The following is an 11,267-nucleotide window of genomic DNA, read 5'->3' on the forward strand; positions in this document are numbered from 1 at the left end:
ATGATCGCTCACAAGTCTAGTTAACATCCATCACCACCTGTAGTTACAATTTTTTTTTCTCGTGAAGAGAACTTTTAAGATCTACTCTCTTGGCAACTTTCAAATATGCAATACAGTATTAACTATAGTCACCATGCTATACATTACATCCCCATGATTTTTTTTCCCCAACTAGAACTTTGTGCCTTTTGATCCCCATCACCACTTCATCCACACCCACACCTCCAAACCCCATTTTAGATTAACAATAGTGAAGGTAGACATGTAGTATGCTGCCTGCAAAGTGAGGTCTGTTGAAAAAGTTGCAGCATCAACCAGTGTTTCTTGATTTCCTAAGTAACCAATTAAAATGCATACACCAGTTGGGAGTAAAAGTGCAAAAATGCATTCAAACCACAGGAGACAAGCAGTCAATACCCAAAATGGTAAACCAGGATGCAGCAATAAATTATATTAATGTATATGTTTATAATACTTCGCTAAATGCACCATCCAAGAGCCTGCTATGTTGAGCCAGTGAAGTGAAACTGAAACTGAAGACTTCATGTTGCAAAAGCAATATTTGCAGTAACTGCCCATGGGCTATATAAGTTGACTGCTACGAAGATTCTGGGTGCAGGGAGGATAATGAATATTTTCAGCCCATGATTTTAAAAGTGACTCCATTGCCTTGTCAGCTACACTTCACTTGCAAAGCTATTGACTTCTCCTTTCTGTTGCCTTAATTTCCTTCTGCAGGAGCACAGAGGGTGCAAGTCCAGGTGGGCACTGAGCCTTTGACTGATTGTGCTGTGGAACACAGCAGGGAAACCTCTTATCTCAGGCTGGTTGCTTGTTTAAGAATCTGTTTCTCTATAAAAGGTATAAGGTAGTAAACACAGCTGTAGAAAAGGTTTTATATTTTCTTGCTGTTTGTTTTAATCTGTTAAAATGATGTAATTAAGGCAGAGTGCAAAGGTGTCTATAAAATTAGACTAACTGCCTGTGTGTATATATCTTGTGGGCCAAGTTTCACCGAGCTCACAGTATTTGAATAATCTGAATGGATTTGACTTTAGAAGTGGGTTTGTGTTGGGTTTTTTTTTACTTCTTTGCATACAGTGTTGTCGGATCATAGAAATACAGTGGCTTAGGATCAATGAACTTTAAAATTCTAAATTGATCTTGTAATTAGGTTGCTATTAAAGATGAGTTAAGCTTTGCTCTTGCTACTTCCTGGCCAGAGTAGGATCACTGCTCTGAATTCCTGTCTGCCGATTACTCTTCTTTTAACTCCACAAGGGATATTTTTTTAATTGAAATATTTTTATATCTTTAAGAAGAATAAAGGTTTTGTAAATAGTATCACAGCCAACCCTTCCTTTCAAGAGGATGAAGTCTGAGTTTAGGATGAAGAATATGCCTCAATTTCTGTTTGCAAAGACATATAATAATATAATCCCATGTACTTCCTACTTAGATGAACTTGAAGTGTTTTCAGCTGTGGTACACTAAATTCGCCTCATAGAGAATAGATTCGAGTGGGTGCTTCAGGCTTTTTCCTAGCCAGTTATGTTTGCTAACTGAATAAACACATTTTAATGTCTTAATTATGAAAACGAAATGTGCAGAAGTCTATGATCTACTCTATCATTTGGAAATAAACTGAAAAATCCTATTAGGTTGGAATTAAGTGGAAAATAGTTTCCCCTTTTGGGGATTTTTAATTTTATTCAGAATATTTATATAATTGCCTGCTAGTGAATCTTTTGAGATTATTGTATTGGAGAAGATCTTTAATTCCAAACACATTTTTCTTGAGGGCAAGGGGGGTACTGTCATTAATTTCAGCATGGAATGAATCTTTCTTTGTACTTATCCTTTCCCTTGCCTCCCTCCCTGGGTGAGCTCCTTGTCAATTTCCATAGGCGCCAAAGCGTTTGGCTTGGGCCTAAGTTAGTTCAGCCTCAAGTGCATGGGAAGAACTTTAAACTAGGTGGAGAATTAAAGAGTTTTGCTAACTCAGAAGATGAATCACCTCTGAGTGTCAGTTCCAAGACAGTGCCTCTTGCTCTCGTTGGAAGATAGGAAGACACAAAGGCTATTCAGCTGAGCTGCCCAAACCAATGACCAACAACGTGTAATCCTTTTGAAAACCTTCACCTCTTTTTGTAGTCATCACTCCTATCTTTCCATCTCACCCCAATTCATAAAAATGTGCCTCTTCTGGACAAACATCAAATTGAATATTTCAGGGCTGTTACCTTAAGTTATGAAATGGTCTTAGCTCCAAGAGAAATGAAGCTCCATTGTAAATAAAATGATTACTCTGGTCTATAGCCACAAATGTCTGATGAAACCAGCTTTGTTTGTATTTGAGATCTGGGGTGAAAAGTGCTCTTAGATGGACTGTCATCAATAAGGACATAACAACAGTGAACTGCCCTGCGAGCATTCCCCCACTGGATAAAGAAATGGATAAAACATAGCAAATAAAAGGTAAAGTAACCCTCAGCCCAGGGACAGAACTTTTGAAAGGAAGGTAGTCCACTGATAAAAATTCTAAAGCCAAGCCTGTCTGGCATGGCCTGACATGGCTCAGTTGGTTGGAGCGTCCTCCCTTACACTGGGAGGTCGAAGGTTCATTCCCATAGGGGCACATACATACCTAGGTTCCTGGTTCCATGCCCCCCCGCCACACACACACACACCCCTCTTCCCTGTTAGGGCAAGAATGGGTCGGTGTTTCTCTTCCTCCCTCCCTCTCTAAAATAAAATAACATGATTTATATCAACTTTGCATATGTAAATAATACTAGTATCATGTTCTGGGGTCCTTTATCTGCCTGACTTATGTGCATAGAATTGATGTGCACAGTGTTTTAAATAAACAAAACAGTAGTTTCCATATCAAAAAAAGATCTTAAGTTCATAAATTAAATATCTTCAGGTGCACTGATTTGTCTGAGCCTCAAGCCCAAAGGAAAAGAAGTCCTACTTTTGGCACACCTGTGAATACATAGGTTTCCAGATTGGGCCAGAGGGAGAAAGCTGAGTTAAAGCAGTTATTAAAAGTGTCTCCCCTCACCACTTCCCGAGGTACTCTCCCTGCAAAGTCAGGGGGCACTACCTTTCCAATTTAGACGAGCAGCGGCTCACCCACAACCTCTCCAGCATCTCGTCTTCCTATAGGAGGGTCAGCTTCCTCAAAACTCGCTAGGAAACAAGGGTCAGTCAGCCTGGACTGTCTCCAGTCACCACAAGAGATTGAACAGAGCGAGTTACCACCCCAAATCGCCAGATTTCTGCTGAGATCTAAAAAAAAAGGGTGATCTCGTGGGCGGAGGAAGGGAGCATATAAATACGTAAGGAGTAAACGAAAGGAAGAAAATCGCCTGGGGGTACGGGAAACCACGCAGTGGTGGGCTCAAACCCAGAGGGCCACCTCCAGCCAGGGATTCCGATTCTTGGAAATCGGTTGCCATTTATTTGTGCGCTGTTCCGCGCGGACACTGGGTGGCGCTCGTGGTAAAGACTTGCACTTCTTTTAGGGTCCGTTTCTCCACCATCCCCACCACTCCCCCCACCCCCGCCCCTTGCAAATTTCGGCTTCTGGGAGATGACATTACTCACGTTCTTCCTACGTGTCGCAGTGGGGAGCGCAGTGGGGTGCGCACTTCTGGAGAAGTTTGATGCCGCGGGGCCGTTTCTCCAAGGCTGAGCCCTTCGATGGGGTTTGAAAGAGGCAGCAGCGTCCGGTCCACTGGCCATAAGACAAAGGTCCAGACCTTGGTGTCAGAAACACCCACCGTACCAGCATCACCCACAGAACCTGAGAGCAGGGACACCCAGCGCGCGTGCGCCCAGAGCGTGGGTCCGCAGCGCAGCCAGGCCCAGGCGCGGCGTGGGGAGAGCCCCAGGGACTGCAATGTGACACGAAGTGGGACTGTGTTGTGATCAGGCTCCAGCTCCTTTGAACTTAGCGCTCTCCTTCCAGGCAATGGTGGGGGGAAGTGGGGTGGACTTGGTAAGGAAGCTGAACAAAGTGGAGAAAGACCTTCAGAGACGCACCCAGATTTGCAAGTTTCACCCGGCAGCGGCCTTTGCTCTTGAGGGCCAACACTTTAGGAACTGGAACAAAGAAGTTAAGTCCTTCCCTTCCACCCGCCTCCTTTTTGTCTTGTGCAAAATGGGAGAGAGAATATCTTTTTTTGGACGGAGGGGAAAGTGACAGCAGAATCAGACTAACTGGACACTGTAACGTTGTGTTCTTCACCAGACCCCAAGCTTCTCCATTTTGCCCAAAGTCTGCAACTTCCCATCCCACCCTGTTTGGAATCTGCCTTCTCAGCAAGGTCTAAACACCCTTGTTAGCATAACCCTGTTGCCTTCTTTCCCTTCACGTCGTAACTTTTAAACCTGCAAGAAATAAAAGATTCCAGGGGGTGAAGGCACCAGTGGAAGGCCACCCGGCTCCCCGCTCCTGGCCTTTGCCTGGAGGCGACTTGGACCCTCCCTGGCATTGCTTTGGGGATGCGATTCTTGTAATTAAACAGCAGGATGTGCTTAAATTAAGGTGGCTCGATTGGCACCTAGAACTTTCCCGAGCAGAGGCCAGGATTTCAAGCCCGACCTGGTCGTCAGTGCCTCCTGATGCCCCGTAGCTCTAAATGTAGAGCGTGAGCAGCAGTGTCAACATCCACATCGCGGGGTCAGGATGGGCCCGCAGCCCAGGCTCTGTTTTCTGGGCGTCAGTCTCAAGCAAGTCCAGGGCGGCACAGACCTCCAGGAGGAGAATCCGGCTGGATGGGGGAGGGCGCTGAGGGACCCTGTGACACACCCCTCTCCGGCCTTGAGCGCACCCCAGCTCTTGTTGCCCCTAAAGGCAAGGCGACAACAGCTGTGGTTCTAGGGCTCCCAGGCGGTGGAGGCAGGGGGCTGATGCTCGCGTGGCTGCTCTGGTTTGGTGTTCTGGAGTGAGTCTGGCACCCTGCCAAGAGTTCCAAACCCCCAGCTCTCCCTGCAATTACACGGTTCAACTGTTGGGCTGGATAGCTTCACAGAAAGCAAGGCTAACCTAGCACTAGACACAACTAATGTAGACTCCTCTTTCGGTTGGAGTGGAGGGAATGATGAGAAACCAGACCCTCCTTGCTGGGGTTCCTAGTCTCAGACACTCTGGAGGAAGCTGCTGAAAAGGCCCAAATCAAGATCCAGTTCCTGGAGTTGCCTACTTTAAGGGCAGAAAAATGGGGAGCGGTAGGTTGACTTAAAGTATTACACCCCCAGCTGGTTTATCTCTAGAGCAAGAGTGACATGTCATGGAAAGCAAACTCTTTGGACCACGAACACCCAGTGGTGGGTTCCTGCGCCCTTTGTCCCTTCGCATATGGGCTAGGGTGTCTTCAAGGCAGGGAATAGGAGCCTGGAAGGCACAGGAACCTGGGCCTGGGAATGGTGCCATGTCCATGAAGCTGGGAGGGGAAAAGTGGTGGGCTTCACCCAACCTCCCAAACGGGCTTTTATTCTTTTCTACTTCTCAATCTTCTTGAGGTTCCCATTTTGCAGGAGTTACAGACCCTCTCTTTCAATGGCAGCCGAATGGACGAGAATGTTGAACAAAATGTGGGGCTGCTGGCTCTTCTTTGGGACCAGCAATGTGGGTGTCATTAAGTTATCTGTGCTTAAGACAGTAACATTTTAAACTCACAGTAGGGATTTGGGGTTGCAGAAACTGCCATTAACCGCCGAATGAGCAGTGTGCATTCATGAGCATCCTTATCCACCCTTTTTCTGAGAAATATTTATCTCATGCAAAGGAAGTGCTTGTTGAAAATTTGTCTTTTCCCCCAAACTGCAATTTTTCAACACGGGTAAGATACAACTTGACTCCCAGCACCCCAATAAAAAGTGATCTCAGTTCCTTTTCACCATCACCCCACATCCTGATTCCCCACTGCAATTACACGGTTCAACTCCACACCACCCTCCGGTGAAGCCCAATGGGGTGGAGAGATAGGGAGCAAAGAAAGACCGAGGCCGACCTCATCCCCAAAACATGTGCACTTTCCGAAGCTGCTGATTGGAACACATTGTCTGCAGACATTACAAAGCTGGCGTTTGGGCTTCTGCGTTTTCTTTGGTATTCACTGAAAACAGAGTAACTGAGACCCCCCTCGTTCCCCAACTAGGAACAACACGTACACACACACACACACACACACACACACACTTCCCTCATCCCTACATTTTTTTCTCTCTTTTTTTAAGCAATGCTTTGTTGTGTTAAAACTAGTTGGACGAGTTGGGGTGTTGCTGCTGCTCCCGAGGCCCTGGCCAATGGAACCCGATCCACCCCGCTGTGCGTAAGCGTGCAATTAAGGATTTAACCAAGGCTGTGCTGCGCCTCAGTCAGCAGTCAGCCTGCCGGAGACAGAGCCTCCACGACTCCCAGCCTCCTCCTCGCCGCCGCCGCCTCCTCCTCCTTCTCTCCTCCTCCTCCTCTTCCTCCTCCTCCCTCGCTCCCACAGCCATGTCTGCTTAGACCAGAGCAGCTCCACAGCCACCTCGGGCAGCCGCCGCCGCCACAGCAGCCAGGACAGCCGTCGCCAGGGAGCGATGACAGGAGTGTTTGACAGAAGGGTACCCAGCATCCGATCCGGCGACTTCCAAGCTCCGTTCCAGACGTCCGCAGCCATGCACCATCCGTCTCAGGAATCGCCAACTTTGCCCGAGTCGTCGGCCACCGATTCCGACTACTACAGCCCCGCGGGGGCAGCCCCGCACGGCTACTGCTCTCCTACCTCGGCTTCCTACGGCAAAGCGCTCAACCCCTACCAGTACCAGTACCCCGGCGTGAACGGCTCTGCCGGCAGCTACCCCGCCAAAGCTTACGCCGACTACGGCTACACCAGCCCCTACCACCAGTACGGCGGCGCCTACAACCGCGTCCCCAGCGCGGCCAGCCAGCCAGGTACGAGCGCGGGGGCCAGATCCAGGGGCAGCCAGGGTTCCCGAGGGGCCAAGTGGGGTGGGCGATGGGGGCGCCGCCGTCCACTGCAGTGGGGGCGCATGGGGCAGAAGGGAGGGGGTTCCCAGGCCAGCACTTTAGGGGTTCTTAGTAGGAGAAGCTTGCGGGGGTTCGGACCAGGGTCTCTCCCCTCCAGCACCTTGGGACGTGGTGGGGTTGGGGGTGGGGGGCTCTGTGGCTGGGTCCCCAGCTTGCCCGGTCAGGTAGCCGGCTAGGCTGGGAAGGGAGTAGGGGTGGAGAGAAGAAAGACTCTAGCAGCCCTAGTGGCCTTTGCTAATAAAGGGGAGGTGAGTTGTTGGGGTTTGGGGTAAGCGTGCTCGGTGGGTGCGAGTGCGAGTGGAAGGCTGCCTCCGAGGCTCCGTCGGGATTAGTCTGAAAGCAGCCACAGCCAGGGTCTCGCTGGAGCCCGGAGCACCCCGGGTGGGGTGGGGTGGGGTGGGGGCCTGGGAGCTGTCGGCTGCCTGAGAAGGGGGTTGGGGGAGGGGGAGAGCCTTGCAGTTTATCCAAGGCAACGCCAAAAAAACAAAAAGCCATATAAAGATGGAGGAGGGTTGCTGAGGGGTCACGTTATTGGAGCACATTTTTTTTCCCTCCATGGGTGCCTAAAATTTGTCTTCTTCCTCCCCGCCTCCTCCTTTTTTCAGCTGCCTTGAAACTTAGGTGGAGAGTTTAAGAGGTTTAGTGAGCTTGGGCGGTAGGAGAGAGGCATGAGGTCTCCTTGGAGAGGTTTTGCTGGTCAGGTTTGATCTCTTCCCACCAGCACATTAATAATCCTGCTAATATTAGCATCCCCTGCTCTGGCAGAATCCAGACCACAGCCCTCATCCTCCACCCTTCCTCCCCCAGGAGCTCGACACACACACACACACACACACACACACACACACACACACACGCGGAGAGGCTTTCTGCCCCTTCCAGAGATGGGCACTTTTGATAAGGTGGGAAAGGGGACTTGTGGCTCCGGGGCACCTTGTAAAGCATGCGTTCAGAAAGTCTCTCTCCCCCCGCCCCCCACCCCCCCATACTCAGGATTTTGAGAAATTCGTCCTGACCAGCTGCCCCCTTTTTACGAAAACACCGCACCACCGATTTCTTTTCAACGTGACTCTTGTGAAACTAAAAAAAGACAGCCCAGGGAGGGAGAATGTCTTCATTCCTTTTTCAGTGTCTCTGCCTTTCCTGCATAAGTGAAAGATTTTTTTTCTTTTGGCCAAGAACTTATTAAAGTCTATTTGTAAAAGAAACCAGACACATCTGCGCCCTCCCAGATCGGCAGGGAGATTATGGGGGCTGCATAATCGGCCCTCTGTCTGCCACAGCCCGACCGCTCGCTACTGAATGGAAGGAGCATAGTTTGCTTGTGGGACTCTGAACTTTGGAGACCTCGGTTAGCATCTTCCCAGCCCTTGGGTCCGGCCTCCGTGGGCTCCAGGACGGACGCTGACAGGGAGGGGGTGGCCGTGGTCACCCCAGAAACGCACGTGAGCACAAACGCAGGGTGGGCGTAAAAACAAGTCCGGGTGCAGCTACAGGGCGAGGTGCAGGGCGCTGAGGAGGGAACCGCGCTGTCCAACGCGCTTTCCACGAGCCCTGGAGAAGCTGCGTGAACCGCGTAGGGAATTCTTCGGAGACCGACCACCTGGCCTTTCCCACCTTTGGGGGAGGGGCACGTGTCTCCGGGTCTTGCGAAGCCAAGGTGGTGGGTAGGATGGGGAACCCGAGGGAAGCCTGCCTGGGAAGAAACCCCAGGACTGCAGGTGAGGGTTCTGCAAAAGCGCCATTGTCTGCGGACAAGCTCTAACCGGTTCTGTTTTGCTTATTTAGAGAAAGAAGTGGCCGAGCCCGAGGTGAGGATGGTGAATGGCAAACCAAAGAAAGTTCGTAAACCCAGGACTATTTATTCCAGCTTTCAGCTGGCTGCGTTACAGAGAAGGTTTCAGAAGACTCAGTACCTCGCCCTGCCCGAACGCGCCGAGCTGGCTGCCTCGCTGGGACTGACGCAAACACAGGTAAATTCCGGCCGCGGCCAGGCCAGGCCAGGGCCCCGCCTTGGCTGCGTGCCTGGCCGGGCCCTGCGCTTCTGTCCCCGCGGGCTGGAGCCGATCGGGGAGCGCCTGCGGGCGACTCGGACAGACAAACACCCTGCGCCCTTCCCTCCAGGAGGCAGACCCGGTGTCGCCGCCCTGCGACGGTGGGGACGGGGTGGGGACGGCGCTCATCCCGAGGTGTCCCCGCTTCGGGCCTCCGGGGGCGAGGGGCCACTTGCTAAGATGGGACACAGGGGAGGGTTACTTCTAGGGCGCCCTCGCAGCTGGAGAAACTGTCTAGTGTCCTGTACAGCGCAGCCTCTCGGGCCAGCAGGGCCCGTCGGCCCGGCCTCGCGGTGGTCTCGGGCCCAGGGAAGGCGGAGGACGGCGCCGCGGGCCGGGAGAGCGGGGGGAGGGTCACTCCCCGCTGCTGCGGAGCGTTGGGCCGCCGCAGCCGGAGGGTCACGGGGCGGGGGGGAGGGGGTAGAGTGGGGGGAGCGGCGGGGCGCTGTTGGATGGGGAAATCTTCCCTGGAGGGTCCTGTCCCCTTCACTCCCACTCCAGCCCCCAGAGAAGAAGAAAGAATGTTTGAGTCACCGCCCTGGGCTGCGGCGGATTCTGACCTTTCCCGGAGCGAGGAGGGGGTGAAGGGAGCGGCGCGGGGACCTGGGGGATCCGTGCTCTACCTGCATGAACTCGCGCTCGCGTAGTCGGCTGCACCGCCCTTGCGTGCTGGGCTCCGCCACGGTTTTGCAGACGGTGGCGGCGCCGCGTTCCGTGCGCGCCGCGTGGGCCTGCAGGTGCGCGCACGTGGCTTCGGACACTCGCCTCGCCCCCCACCCCCCACCTCCCGGCCCCCGGCCCCGGCCCTCGCCTCCAAGCCAAACAAAAGACAACAGCCTCGGGGTCGTGCCCTCGCGGCGGCTCCGGCGCGCGGATCCCGCCGGGGCGCCCTCTGGGGCCGGAGATTCAGGCTGCGCCTCGGGGCCCGGTCCCCGGACAGTAGGCCCAGAGCCGCCCGGAGACGCCAGGGCGGAGCCGCGGGGGGCCGAAGATGCCTCGGAGTGTTGCGGTAACCTGTGCCTTTGTTCCCCCACCCAGGTGAAAATCTGGTTTCAGAACAAAAGATCCAAGATCAAGAAGATCATGAAAAACGGGGAGATGCCCCCGGAGCACAGCCCCAGCTCTAGCGACCCCATGGCGTGTAACTCGCCGCAATCTCCGGCGGTGTGGGAGCCTCAGGGCTCGTCGCGCTCGCTCAGCCACCACCCTCATGCCCACCCTCCGACCTCCAACCAGTCCCCCGCGTCCAGCTACCTGGAGAACTCGGCTTCCTGGTACCCGAGCGCCGCCAGTTCGATCAATTCCCACCTGCCGCCGCCTGGCTCCTTACAGCACCCGCTGGCGCTGGCCTCCGGGACACTCTATTAGACCAGCCGCTTTCTCTCGCCGTCTTTTTGGGGACTACTGTGTTTTGCTGTTTTAGAAAATCATAAAGAAAGGAATTCATATGGGGAAGTTTGGAAGCCGGAAACAAACAAAAAAAAGATTCATGTGTAAAGCTTTTTTTTTTTTTTTTTTTTTTTGCATGTAAGTTATTGCATTTCAAAGGACCCTGACCCCCTCCTTTTTTTACAGACACTTTTTTGCGCAACTGTGGACACTATCAATGGTGCCTTGAAATCTATGACCTCAACTTTTCAAAAGACTTTTTTCAATGTTGTTTTAACCATGTAAATAAGTGTAGATAGAGGAGTTAAACTGTATATTCTGGATAAATAAAATTATTTCGATCATGAAAGCAAAATGTTTCTTAAAAAAATACTTATCCCCCCCCCCCCTCTTGTAATGGGCTAGCCACGTTTTATGCAGGCAATTAAAGACAGAGAAGGTCTGCAGAGATCCAAAAAGGAAAATAGAAATCGGGAGCTGCACGGATGCAGAATTTTACATGTTATATGTTCAATGTTACTTTATCTATATGTACGTGTGGCCTGCTTATAGCACTGCTGTATAATATATATTTAGGTGTTTGGGGTGGTTTTGGTTTTTGGCCTAACCACAAAAAAAACGTTGATAATTTTAAGTTTAACCCCAAATTGTTTCAGGTAGAAAGTAATGCTGGAATCTAAATAGGGCCCTCCTACCCTGTGTATAAGTAAGAAAGGAGCAAAAATCCCTCAATAACCACTCTGAGTTCTAAGCTCAGAGCAATTATGGTGGAGAGC

At 51.7% G+C, this 11,267-nt stretch overlaps 1 protein-coding gene across 1 annotated transcript; it reads left to right on the forward strand.

Annotated features, from left to right (window-relative positions):
- Positions 1-6,377: 6,377 nt before the first annotated feature.
- Positions 6,378-10,846, forward strand: DLX5 (distal-less homeobox 5). The gene is made up of 3 exons (XM_036328097.1): positions 6,378-6,952; positions 8,837-9,021; positions 10,141-10,846. Exons 1-3 carry the CDS (start codon positions 6,598-6,600, stop codon positions 10,468-10,470), a joined length of 870 nt encoding a protein of 289 aa, XP_036183990.1. The 5' UTR covers positions 6,378-6,597; the 3' UTR covers positions 10,471-10,846.
- Positions 10,847-11,267: the final 421 nt, after the last annotated feature.

This window comes from Myotis myotis, unplaced genomic scaffold (assembly GCF_014108235.1).
Source record: "Myotis myotis isolate mMyoMyo1 unplaced genomic scaffold, mMyoMyo1.p scaffold_m19_p_11, whole genome shotgun sequence".
NCBI lineage: Eukaryota > Metazoa > Chordata > Mammalia > Chiroptera > Vespertilionidae > Myotis > Myotis myotis.